The 12061-nt window shown below is 42.5% G+C and overlaps 3 protein-coding genes across 5 annotated transcripts in view; 2 read left to right on the forward strand and 1 right to left on the reverse strand.

The window, feature by feature from the left end:
• LOC6731852 (E3 ubiquitin-protein ligase TRIM9) overlaps positions 1 to 12061 on the forward strand; it is a 75081-nt gene that overhangs the window by 23293 nt on the left and 39727 nt on the right. The gene's annotated exons all lie outside the window — the stretch shown is intronic.
• Positions 7325 to 9279, reverse strand: LOC27206509. The gene is given in 1 exon segment (XM_039291269.1): positions 7325 to 9279. A coding segment is annotated over 1 exon segment (1281 nt). The 5' UTR covers positions 9172 to 9279; the 3' UTR covers positions 7325 to 7890.
• LOC27207097 lies at positions 11211 to 11764 on the forward strand. Its single transcript, XM_016182843.3, has 2 exons — positions 11211 to 11356; positions 11434 to 11764. Exons 1-2 carry the CDS (start codon positions 11340 to 11342, stop codon positions 11630 to 11632), a joined length of 216 nt encoding a protein of 71 aa, XP_016024536.1. The 5' UTR covers positions 11211 to 11339; the 3' UTR covers positions 11633 to 11764.

Below are 12061 nucleotides of genomic sequence, written 5' to 3' on the forward strand. Positions count from 1 at the left end.
TCGTATGAAATTTGCTCTCTGTCCGTTTCCATTGCCGATTTCATTTGTATTGAAATGTTCGCCAGGGACTGGTTTGTACAGGTGAGGCCTTCAAGCAATTTGCTTTCGCTTTTCCTGCCTTTGATTTTTCCATACTGCCGTTTGTGTGTTTATTTGTGAGTGTTTCTCTGACTGCTCCTTTGGCGAAATTGAGGTCCAGAGTTGGGGAACCTCCGTTCGTATATGACCATTTATTGCTATGCATATTAAGTGGCGGTATGTTCGGCATGAAATTCCAGAATAGGAGTCGGCAAATGCAATAAAAATGTTGTATGCCAGCAATTAGTGTAATGGTCGATCTGAGGAAGGGATATGAATGTTATGAGGGAGTGAGAGTACTTAAAGATTTCTGGTTCTGATTTTGTGTGCCAGCACTTTTATGGTTTCCAGAATGTACATATATCTGTATCGATTAGTACCGAACTGTATAGCGAAGCATTACCTAACCTTAAGGTTAAGTTCGCGCCTTTCTGTGCGCTTCTCAATGAGTTCACTCGTCTCTGTTATCTTATTCAACGCTCGTTCAAATATTTTGCTCTTTTCAGGGTCTTTTTCATTCAACTTCCAGACTCTACATATATTTTGCCTTCTATCCGTTTAGTCAGCTCTTCTCATTCAATACTGGCAGTACTGCCTCGCTTTGTCCCACCACTTTTCTACAGTTTGTTAGTCTGGCTCTTGTGGGGCGTGTAATTGCAAATCCAATTAATTTACGAACTAGTCACAGCAAATGTGCTACTAAGTAAGACATAAATAGCACAAGACTCCCTGCTTTGCACTCGAATCGAGCAAATGTCTGTGCGTTGTCTTGTGTGCCAGAATTTAAAGTGCTCGAACTGGATTCAAGTGTGTATCTTCTGGATGGCTCTGAATAGATGGAGATGAAGACGTTCGAGAGTTTGACGCCGTTTTTGGAAGTGCTTTCGTGTGCTCAGGTTGACAAATGCACAACAATTAAGGGAGTAGTTCCTGGGAATTTATGCTGACGAAGATGATGGCTCCGGGGATGCCTTGGAAATTGAAAAGCGAGTCCGCACCACTCTCACTCCTTCGGATCATTTCGGGTAGATGAACATCCATTTCGCTTTAATGCTTCCGTGGCGAGCATTAAAAAACCTGAGGAAGAGAAATTATGCTAATAAATCGCTGCGACACGTGTCGTTGTACTCTCGTTTTAGTCCCTTTACCCAATGCTAATGGACATGCGCCACGGAATATGCATCGAGTATTTTTCAAAATGCCACATTGTTGCACTGCTCCGGATTATTATGAACTTCGGGGCACTCCTGCACGTGGTGTTTACACATCATTTACATAAAACGAGCAACAACGTTTTTGCAATTTCTTAACGAACAGCGAAAGGAAAGCCCAAACGGCCCAACAAAGTTGTTAATTATACTTGACTGGACGACACGGCCCAGTCTTTTCTTTTTTCCTTCACACAAAAAAATAAAAAAAAAAACACAAAAAAAAGGAGCTTTGCTCACCCAGCCTTTGATGGCTAAAAGGCGGGGTAGGGATTTGCCAGGACCTGCCCGCTTATGACGTGCTGGAAGAAACCATTAATCAAAGCAGCCGAGTCTAGCACGGCAGTTTTACATACATTTTCCCTTTTCATTTCAGTTTTTTTTTTCCACTTCTTATCCGAAGCGGACCATTTTAACGACTCGAAATGGGAAGTTGTTCTTACCAATGTTGGGTTCTCCTGGGTCGCGTGCGTATCATTTAGCAGGCAGTGCGGCCCTGAATCGGTTGCCAGATTAAACAATTTGAGGGCTAGCGGAAAAAATGTGTATGGCCTAATTGTAGTAATTAATGAGTTTAGTTTACAGTGCCGATGAGCTATGAACCACGAAATTATGCAATGATTAATGTTACAGGCCAGTTTAGGTGGGCAGCACAGATAAGTGGTAGGAAGTAATTAATATAAGCCATTAGCGGGCCTTAAAGAAAAGAAGAACAACTTTTGCCAAATAGTGGACTTGGAAAACATGTAAAATGTTGAGCCTGTAAGCATACCTCCCACATCCTTTGACCTCCCAGTGCGAAGTTCCCCTGCTGAAAAGGTGCAATCCGAAAATGTAATTACATGCCCCAGCGAAGCGCAAATAAAGCCAGTTGACGCAACCCGAGAATCCATAGACAATGCCCAGTTGCAGATATAGTACTGCAAACAAACAAGTATTTTTAATAAGTGGATGGCTCGAGGGGTTTCTCTCATACACGTGCGTAGTAGTCCCAGCAACCTGGAATCGGAATCCTTTATTTTTTCTCTTCTTCCAGAATTTGCAATAAAACGTATGGCTGAGCAATTGCGCTGCGGACGAGTAATTTATAAATACTCGTACTGAAAATCCTTTATTTTCCAATGATGCCGCTGTTGAGCCAAACTAATTTCCCGGACAAACATGAAACGGCCCCGGTTGCATCCCCTTTTGGACAAACGCACCCCTCGGAAAATGATGAAAAGCGGCGGGGCAGGGATGCGATTTTCATTGGAAAGGTGTGTGTGTGTGTGTGTGATCGCTTTTAATGCCGCTTTCCGTCTGCGAGATTTTCGGTGGTGGCTGTGTTGCCATGGTGGGTGCTTTTCCCACTGACTTTTCCCAATGCCCAGAATCGCTTTTTTTTCCACGTCGCTTAGTTAATTTCCACTGCACTGCGACTGCATTCAAAATTAAATCCTCGACGGACTATTTGTCATTTCTGACAGTTCAAACTGCTTTCGGGGGCGCAGTAGCTCGACTTTTGCGCAAAAATTACGGCTTATGGTGGGACATTCATTTTCCTCTTTTATCGACTCAACTTTATGCTCCCTCGGCGCTGAAACTTCTGTCGTCAACGCGATCTGCTGTTGTTATTTGTAATTAGAGCTATCAGAAAATATTGAAGTACATGGATAGAATACGTTCTGAGCTGCAAATGATTGATGAGCCTTGAGGGAGTAGGTAAATTCATAAACAGTTGAGTAAGTCATGCAATAGCAACTTTGTTTCCAAATAAATCTATGCCTTAAGCTACTTATATTAAACATTTAGCATAATTCACACCATACTCCCACGACGGTGGCCACAGATCATTGTCGGTAACTTTTCTCATTCACATAAATCTCTTCTAATCCCCTTCACTTATAAATATTTGCTTTTTAATCTGTTGCCATCACCGATTCAGCAGAAACAAAATACGCAATTCGCATTGTATTCCCAGAGGGCGGTTAGAGATTAAAATCAAATCATCTCGTAAATTGCCACAACTCTTTTGCCGCCCAGTCCATGCGGCGACAAATCCTGCACCAAGGATATTAACGCCTTAGTCCGCTTAATGTAGCCCCTGCCACGATCTACCCCTTTCACCCAAAATCTGCGAAAACATAAATCATAAAATATAATAGACCAAGAGCAGACATAAAAAGCGAAATTGAAAACGAAATTTGCATTCAGCGCACATGACGAAATTCTCCTTTAAGTACATAACAATCGAAAATTATGGTTTTATTCGAGGCGGTTGAAGGGTTCGAAGGGTCCTTCCTTGCCGGGATTAAGGAGCTCGCCTGAATCCTGGCAACAGTTGCGAATCGAATCGAACGGGAGCCACAAATGCCATTCGTTTCCATTGTCAGTCTGTGAGTGGGGTGACTTCCTCCCCATTAAAAAGTTTTGTCAAGTTAAATTACCAAAAATTGCAAATTGCTTGGATTAAACACGACGGCGAGCAGGGACAAGGACATGGCCACTTTCACTTCCTGCCGGCCATTGTGTGGCCAAAGGATTTCATACACTCAATATAATTAAGGGTTCGAGCCTTGGGCCTCGACTCCCAAACTCTCCAACTCTACGACTCCACCATCACCACCGACCACCACCTCCTCCTGGTCAGGAAACTTTGTGTCCTGGCAACAATTTTGGCCATTGTGTGGCCCTAGTTGCTGGCCAGAGATTTTGTCGCCGGGCATTCTGAATTGTATGTTAAATTAAATTTTACCACAGAGACCAGTCTGGCCAAGTCATTGAGCCTGTGGAGTCGTCGTCCTTCTCATCCTGTAACCAGTGGCTGCTTCTGCGGCTGGATGGGATTGGTTGGTCGGCTTGTGGCATTAAGTTGTCAGTTTGTTGAGCTTGACAGATTTTTCATTCCCTGGTTGAGGAAGGGGGAAATCTGGTGGTCGAAGTTTGTTTGCCCTGTGTGCTTCAGGTCATAGATAGGCATATGGAGTTAATAGTATGATATATATCACGTGTACTGTGTAGTTTGTTCTGCACAAACGTTGTGTATCCCAGTTAAATTCTCTGTCTAATAATACAATTCTCCTTTCATTGCAGGTAATTTTCCAACGATTTCATCCATTCAATACCCAAATTAAGTGCGTAAGTTGAAATGTCTCAAGTGGCGCAACCCCAACAGTTACTTACCTATAAATCAATAAAACAATGACAAGAGAGACCCTAAGAAGAGTAGTCTCCTTCGTTGGTCTTCCTAGTTCTTCGGTGGCTGAAAGTGCTCTGCCATATATCACTTGACTATTCGGCTGATTGCCATCGCTTAAACGGCCAGCGGAGCATTTTATTTAACTGCCTTCCCGGCCAACGCTGCGTATACGTACTGCGTACGCACAGGCCTACTTACTTATGGTAGTTGTGATATGTGGAATTGATGTCGAGTGCGGTCGCCAAAGGAATTGGAGGCAGCGTTTCCATTTAATAGGCGCACATGAGACTCCCGACACATAAAAACCAATTTCGCGTAAGTGATAAAAATGCAATGAGCACTCGCCTCCAAGTCCCACACGATTGGGATTCTGATTGCGATTGGGATGATCATCGTCATGATGATGATGATGATGATGACAATCATCAGCTGGTGACGCAGACGCCTATGAATTAAATTTACGATGGCACACAAGTAGTTTTGACACATATATCTTAAAGAACATCGTGGCGCCATAAAAATCTGTGGCCAGCCCTAAATGGAAGTATGGAATGGGATGGGATGGGGGCTGGTGTGGGGATACAACACAGCCTGTTTGGCTTTTAATTGTTTAATTCGTATGCCGACATCAGCGAGCGGATGGCACAAGATTACAACAAGAGATGAGCTAGTATTCTAGATATACACTGCTATATATACCACTTCTTAAAAATATACTTTGGTGATGAGAAAATGTCAGGAACTTTGCATATGAAATGGAATTATCTAAAAGAGTACAGGGAAATATTTATGTTCATACATTTAGGATCAATTTCCCACAAAAATGTGTTGAAATATATAGCTTAGCTATAAATGTATCTATTATCCGCAAATGTCGTGAGCATCACGCTGTCATGTTCAATAATTCCTTGCCTTTCCAACCGCGATGCAGCTTTCAATCATCATCAATTTCACATAAATGTGTCGCCCACACGACGCAACTTGCAGACGTCTTTGCCCCCCGAGATCCGCCGCCTGGTTCCCTCGGATCCCTTGGAACCCGGGGACTATGGTGTCTGCCTTTGGCGACATAATGACGAGATCATATCGACAACAGGGAGTCGTCGGAGTCCCGGAGTCGTGGCATTTTATTTTCTTCTGGCTTGCCTGGCTTTTGTGTAATCGTGAGAGCCTTGTCATTGTCATTGCGATGCCGCCTGTCTGCTGTGCACTTTTCAAGTTCAATTTCAATCCCGGCTCTGCCCTCCAACCACTTGCAAATCAATCTGGTGGACACAGCGATGGCCAGCCAGTCAGTCAGCCAGTCAGTCAGCTAGTCATTCAGTCAGCTAGACATTGGCAAATGACCGGCAGCTCGTTTTATTGTGCGGGCCCTGTCATATTTCCTGTCTGCAAAGTGTTGGGCGAAAGTTTTATGGCCCTTTGATAGTTCCCATTGATGCGGCCCTCCTCTCCAGGAGTTTATATTACAGGAAATCTCTCACGGCAGACCTGCGAAATTGATGAGTCTCGCGCAAAGTTTTCAACGTGATTTGTGCAAAGTTTCGCACAAGCTACTTATGTTTCCGCTTGACAGCACAACGTGTTTACATCAAAACAGTTACTAAGAATATTTCATTTATAATAATTTAAAGCCTGGAAAAAAAGTATTTAATTTTGTTTAGTACCTCCTGTCACAAAGCTTATTCATCTTGATAGCTGGACTTAATTCTATTCTTCAGATTCGTATTTTTTCTTTGATTAAAACCAGATTTTAAACCCAGTTATATTCTACTGAAATCCTAACATACTTAAATGAAAGAGTTTACCTAGAATGGGACCCAACTTACATTCGATTTATTGGGAAACTGAGTGCTTTATTCCTACGAAATCCGCGCCTCCGGCGGCTGACAACTGTTAGCAAATTGCGGACCAACATTTGAGCCCTAACAACTATAATTACCCTGTAGACAATCAGAGAATGTGGATGTGGATGCGGATGCCACAATTGAAGGCGTTGCCAATTCTGCAATCGATAGAGCTTTACAGCGAAATTGACACATTTGTTGAAACGCTGAAATAAATTCGGATTCGAGTACTTTTTTGGCCCGCGGCGATGGGCATAATTGAAATTGACATATTTCATTGTCGGAACGGTGCTGCAATCCAAATTGCCAAAGTAAATTTTCAATTTCGAATTTTCATCAATTTTTTAGAGGGGAGTCCAAAGCTATAGCCTCGCATTGATTTGCTTTGATTTTGGGATGGGAGTCGGATTTTGATTTCCATTTCAACGCCCGCTGTCATCGCTTTTGGCCTTTATTTACCATTTTGCTTTGTTGTAAGCCGCCGCAGGGGGGGCGGATTGGTGGGAGGGGGCGTGGCCCGTGGGCTTAGGCCTGAAGCTTTGTCTGTCTGTTGCTAAGCGCCAGCCACGAGTGTCCGTCCGCCACTTTGAGCCCAGCTCCTCCACCTCATCCGGACCATCTACGTTTTGTGCGTCACATCGAAGGAAAACAGCGGAGATTTTTGGCAGCTTTGAACGGATTAGCCGCCCGTGGAGCGATTCCCACTCACCACCATGGCGATCAATTCTGGTATTTGGAAAGTTTAAAGTTTTCCTTAAGCGGAAAAATCATTTTCATGTGAAGCATCCAGTTCTAGTATCCACAAGCTTCAGTATCACTGCAGAACTTTCCTGCTGAATTAAATTTTAAAGCCAGTGGAACAATATGAACTGAATACCAACGGACACCTTTTGTTCACTTCGCTGCTCCACTTTTCCCTCGGCAGCTGCGACCCCAAAACAGCCCCACCACCCTCACTTTCGCAGTCCATAAATTACAATACCAAAGGAGCAAAATTACAATAGAGCCAGGTATTTGGGTCAATTCTCATTGTCTTTGCTTTTATTTCGACATGCAAAACAGAAGTGGCGAAAATTTAAGGTTTGTGGCATATACAAAGCAGAGAAATACTGTTGCATACCGCGGGGCGTTCAGAGTGGTGACTGTACCATGGAAGCTCAGTAAATGAGATACAGATGCACTTCTTCAAGATGCAAAGAAGCAAGTGCACACGATGAATGCAAGAGGTACAGTCCCATTGAATCCCCCTACCGGCAGGTCGTTCCACTTCGTAGCTTTGATTTCGGGGCTCGGGTTCTAGGTTACATTCTTCTAGATCTGGAAAGCCCTCTACTTTTCCGGCGACACTTTTGTGGATACTTTTAAAAAATGGAGTAGAGTGTATGTGTTCGTACAGAGTGTGTAGTGTTGTGAGCAGTAAGTAGCAGCAGTAGCAGTAGGATTAACAATCCTTTCATTGTAGATATTGTAGTGTGTTCAGTTAATTTTGATCATTACTTTTTGTGGAGTCTGTGCTAGATGGAGCAACGATCTAGAAACTGATGGTGTGATAGTATCCTATCCTTGGTGGTGGATCCACTTATTCCTCATTTGCGTCTAGCATCTCTTTTAAAGGGGGGCTATTTAAGGTCTGGTTCTTGATGGAGTGATAGTCGATATACAGTTGCTGGGCCTCGCTTTTGTAGTTGTTTTTCATGTCGTTTTTCAGCTGCTTCAGCAGCTCCAACCGATAGTTGTAGTTCTCCTTAAGGACATACATTTTCCTTTTGAAGTCCGCCTTGGCGGTGCGCTGTGGTATGGCTTGTACGGCGGATTTTGGCGGCTTACCCGTAGAAGTGCTGTGACTAACAAACAATTATTAGTTAAACCATATAGTATTCACCATATCTTCTTACGTTGTGTGGGTCACTGATAGAAGCATTGCCTTCCAGGTTCTCTTTCGCTGGTCCTCTCTTAAAATGACTTCAGCTTCCTTTGCACTCAGCTCGTCGCGAATTGTCTTCTTGACCTCCAGAGCCTGAATGCCACTAAAATATTCTTCCATGTCCTTCCTGATTTTTTCCCTCGGGTCAACATAGTCCTCTTTGCCGGGCATTACTTCGTTTGGCTTTTCCATTTCCGCCTCCTGAGCTGCCGATGAAGTACTTGCCTCCATTTGATCCAGTTTTTCAATTTTCACTTCCTCGGATTGCGGTATGGTGGTATCCTGTTCCTTGGCTTCTTGAGGTTCTTCCTTTACTGGTTTTTCTGGTGGGCTTGGTAAATTTTCCACGACATTTGAGCTTTCTTCTTTGGGGTTATTCAACGTTTCTTCTGCAATTAATTGCCTTGATTTTCGGGTCATCTCAATGGTAAGCGTTTTATCAGAAGCAGCATCATTTAACTTCACTTGACTTTGTGCCTTAGTTTTCGGGATGATAGTTTCATCAGAGATCTTGTCAATAATTAACTCATTGCACTGGTTCCTTTCTATCTTCGGTTCTTCTTGGCATTGTTCCTTTGATTCATTTGAATTGTTTAAAACAAAATATTTCGTTTCTTTCTCGTTACTGGAAATGTTCCGCTTTTCTTCAGTTTCTGTGGGTTTCCTTATTTCGTCTGAGGTTTTCGTTATTTCGTCTGTATTTTCCTGTGCTCGACTTTCTTTCGAATCTTGCAGATTCGATTGCTGTTTCGTAAGATTCTTGACCGCATTGAACTTATTTTGCTCAAGACTCATTTGGCCAAAAGATTCCTTAGAATCTTCTGAATATGAGTGATTCCTGAAATGCAGCTCGTTGTGTTCACAGTGTGCACTTGCTGCTTTCATCTTGTCTGTTTGTGGCACATTTTGATTTTTCAGAATTTCGGTCTCTTCCATTTTGCAGGTCGAAAATTTGAGTCTACGGTGTTTTGTTTGGTTTTGTGTACAGAAAATTGACCCGACTTGTTTCACATCATTTGACTGACTGGCTGAAACTTCGTTCGGCAGCTTTAACAAAAGTTCAAAGGCCAATTTGACCCTTGACTTTTTCCGATAGCACCGAAACAAAAGGAAATCTTCAAAGCCTAGGCAACTTTGGCTACAGCTCGAGGCATTTGGGATCTGATTCGGGGCGCAAAAAGTATTTGCCACCCACAAAAGTTTCCCTTCGAACGCCCCTAGGTATTCCATAAAAATAAAAGGCAAAGAAACATAAACATAAACAAAGCCGGACAGCATTCTTATCGCCTTCATTTATTATGCAAACTTTGCTAGCCTCTAAAATTTTCCAGCTGCATGCAAAGGTCCTACAACTGATTTTCAGGCCCACCTCGAGGAGGTTTGACCCGGGATCAGGGTTAATCAAGGAGCACATTCATCAAATTGCCACGCAACACGAGGTCGTGGCATGCAATGCCACAAATATGTTTAAGAATTTACAGTAAATTGTGATGAATGTTTCTAAAAGCACATGTTTTTTTTTAAATAATTAAAAAAGAATTTGAAGAAGAGAGCAAAAATTAGAATGCCTTAACCATATATATTTAAGCTGAGGAGAGGCTAAGACATTTTCCTTTCTGACAGCTGAAATTGGGCCTGTAAAATTTTAATAAGTTTTCCTACTTTGGTAACGGCTGTTCCTATATCTAAACTCGAACCCCCCATTCTCATCTGCCACATTTGGTTCCTTCATGGAACTCTACTCGTAGTCTATAATGCAACATTTGCGCAACGAGAACAATTTTTTTTTGGTGGGATAGAAATGGGTTTTTGTGTCTAGACAACTGGAGGGCAGGGAAATTGGAGGGGTTTCACATGCTCCTCTGGTGATGCGGCATTTTCGCCCCACGTATCCGTCTGGAGCGATTGTGTGTGGTCTGAGATTTGGAATACAGTCAGCTGGCAAATTCGAGGGCCTTATGTGGTTTAGAATGGCCCGAAGGAACATGGTCTGCATGGCTAATAAGCCGCTGCAGCCAGGATTGGTAGCTGGAATTGGAAAGTTGGTGGGGCTGATATTGCTAATAACAATGTGGGAATAGATTTAACAATAAAAATTTAAATAAAAGAAAATAAATATTGATTCAAGTCAATAATATTTGTTTAATAAAACTTTCTTTATTTATATTTGAATTTTTATGTGCTATTTTTTTAATTTATATTTTCGATAGAGAAGTTTATTTTCTTAGATCACAAATATTTCCTACATACATTTAAAGCTTATTTTTCAGCTTTACTTTAGAACATTGACTTTTCGGCTTTGCTCTGATTCTGATATTAGCATGCACATTTAAACCGCCACACTAACCGCATTTGGGGCCAAAAACCCCCACGAATCCAGCGCCACCCAATCAATGTGAATGTGAATCAATGTGCCAATGAACTCGTCAATGAACTCGTTATCAACGCTTTTTGGCGGCTAATAGAGCGGGTTTTTCCAAACGTTTTTCGACATGCGAGCACGCGAACCAAAAGTTTTTAAAACCCGGTAACTGTGCAGCACGTGCCACGCCCCCTCGCCTGACGACGCCCCAACTCAGGCGACTCACGAAATTATATCAATTATTATTATTATTATTTTTTCTGGTGCTGTTTATGCATATTTTGGGTCACGCACGATGCGGCAAACTGTCAGCCGGAAACGGAATTGATTATCGGCGCTACCGAATCCGGCTTTTAGTTCAGTTCACTTCAGTTCAGTTCCACTCCCCCAGAATTCCTGTTCCTGTAACCCCTGCTCCATAATTTTTATCTGTTTGCGTGCCTTGTTGTCGTTTGGCTGCCTGCATTCAGAAGTCGCTGGCATTTAATGACTTAATTTGGCCGACTGGGCCATGACTTGCTATGCTGGAAAATGCAGGAAAAGACTGTTTCACTTAAAGAAACTAATCACTTTAAAATATTTCTGAAATATGAATTGTAGAGATCTTGATGCCTATGACAATCCTATCACCACTTTTGTACTAAATTCGACAAAGGTCGCATTTTAGTTTTCTAAATTCCCTCAAAATTGTAACGTAAGCTCTTTGGCTGGACTTTTAAAACATACTTTTAAAAAACCAAAAATGTCCAACAATAAGGCGTAAGTTAACAGCAGGCAGAGTTCCCTTCCAACCTCTATTCCTCTCCTTTCACTTTTGGATCTCTTTTTTTATGAAGATCCTCGTCCCGAGGCCGACATCCTGGGATTCAGTTCAGCACCGCCATGGGAACGCCGGAAACCAAGCGCAAGATGCTTCTCTATAGACGATTATTGTGCCGGGAGTTGGCCCGTGAGGGGAAAACTCCCCAAGAGATCGCCAGGGCCAGAAATCGAACGCTTCAGGAGCAGGATCAGGACAGGTTTCCGAAGTCCTGAATATGTCTATCCATATTCCGAATATTTGATGGCAGAAGAGTTTACGTTTTAGCACTCAGGAAGAAGTTGCTCGTCCGCTTCTCCTGTTTATTTTGGTCCTATTTCAATTATAATTAAATGGTTTTTATAAAACTGCTGTTTTTCCTCATGATAAATTCATATTTCAGCCACGTAAAATTACAATTAAAATAAATAACTGGCCATTTTTGCGACACTGGCAATTGGGCAACGAAAACAATTTTGTTTAGCCCGTGCACTTTTTGCGGTTTCAACAGTTTATAATAAAGTGCCAGACACACAAAACAATCCAAATAAATAACAGTGGCATACAGAGGAGTTGGTTTTTTAGCATCCCCCTTGGTGGAAAAAAAAAAAAGCAAACCGTTGAGAGTGGCGCAGAGGCTTTTAATTGCCATCAGGCGCCAACTG

Source organism: Drosophila simulans, chromosome 2L (assembly GCF_016746395.2).
Source record: "Drosophila simulans strain w501 chromosome 2L, Prin_Dsim_3.1, whole genome shotgun sequence".
Classification (NCBI taxonomy): domain Eukaryota; kingdom Metazoa; phylum Arthropoda; class Insecta; order Diptera; family Drosophilidae; genus Drosophila; species Drosophila simulans.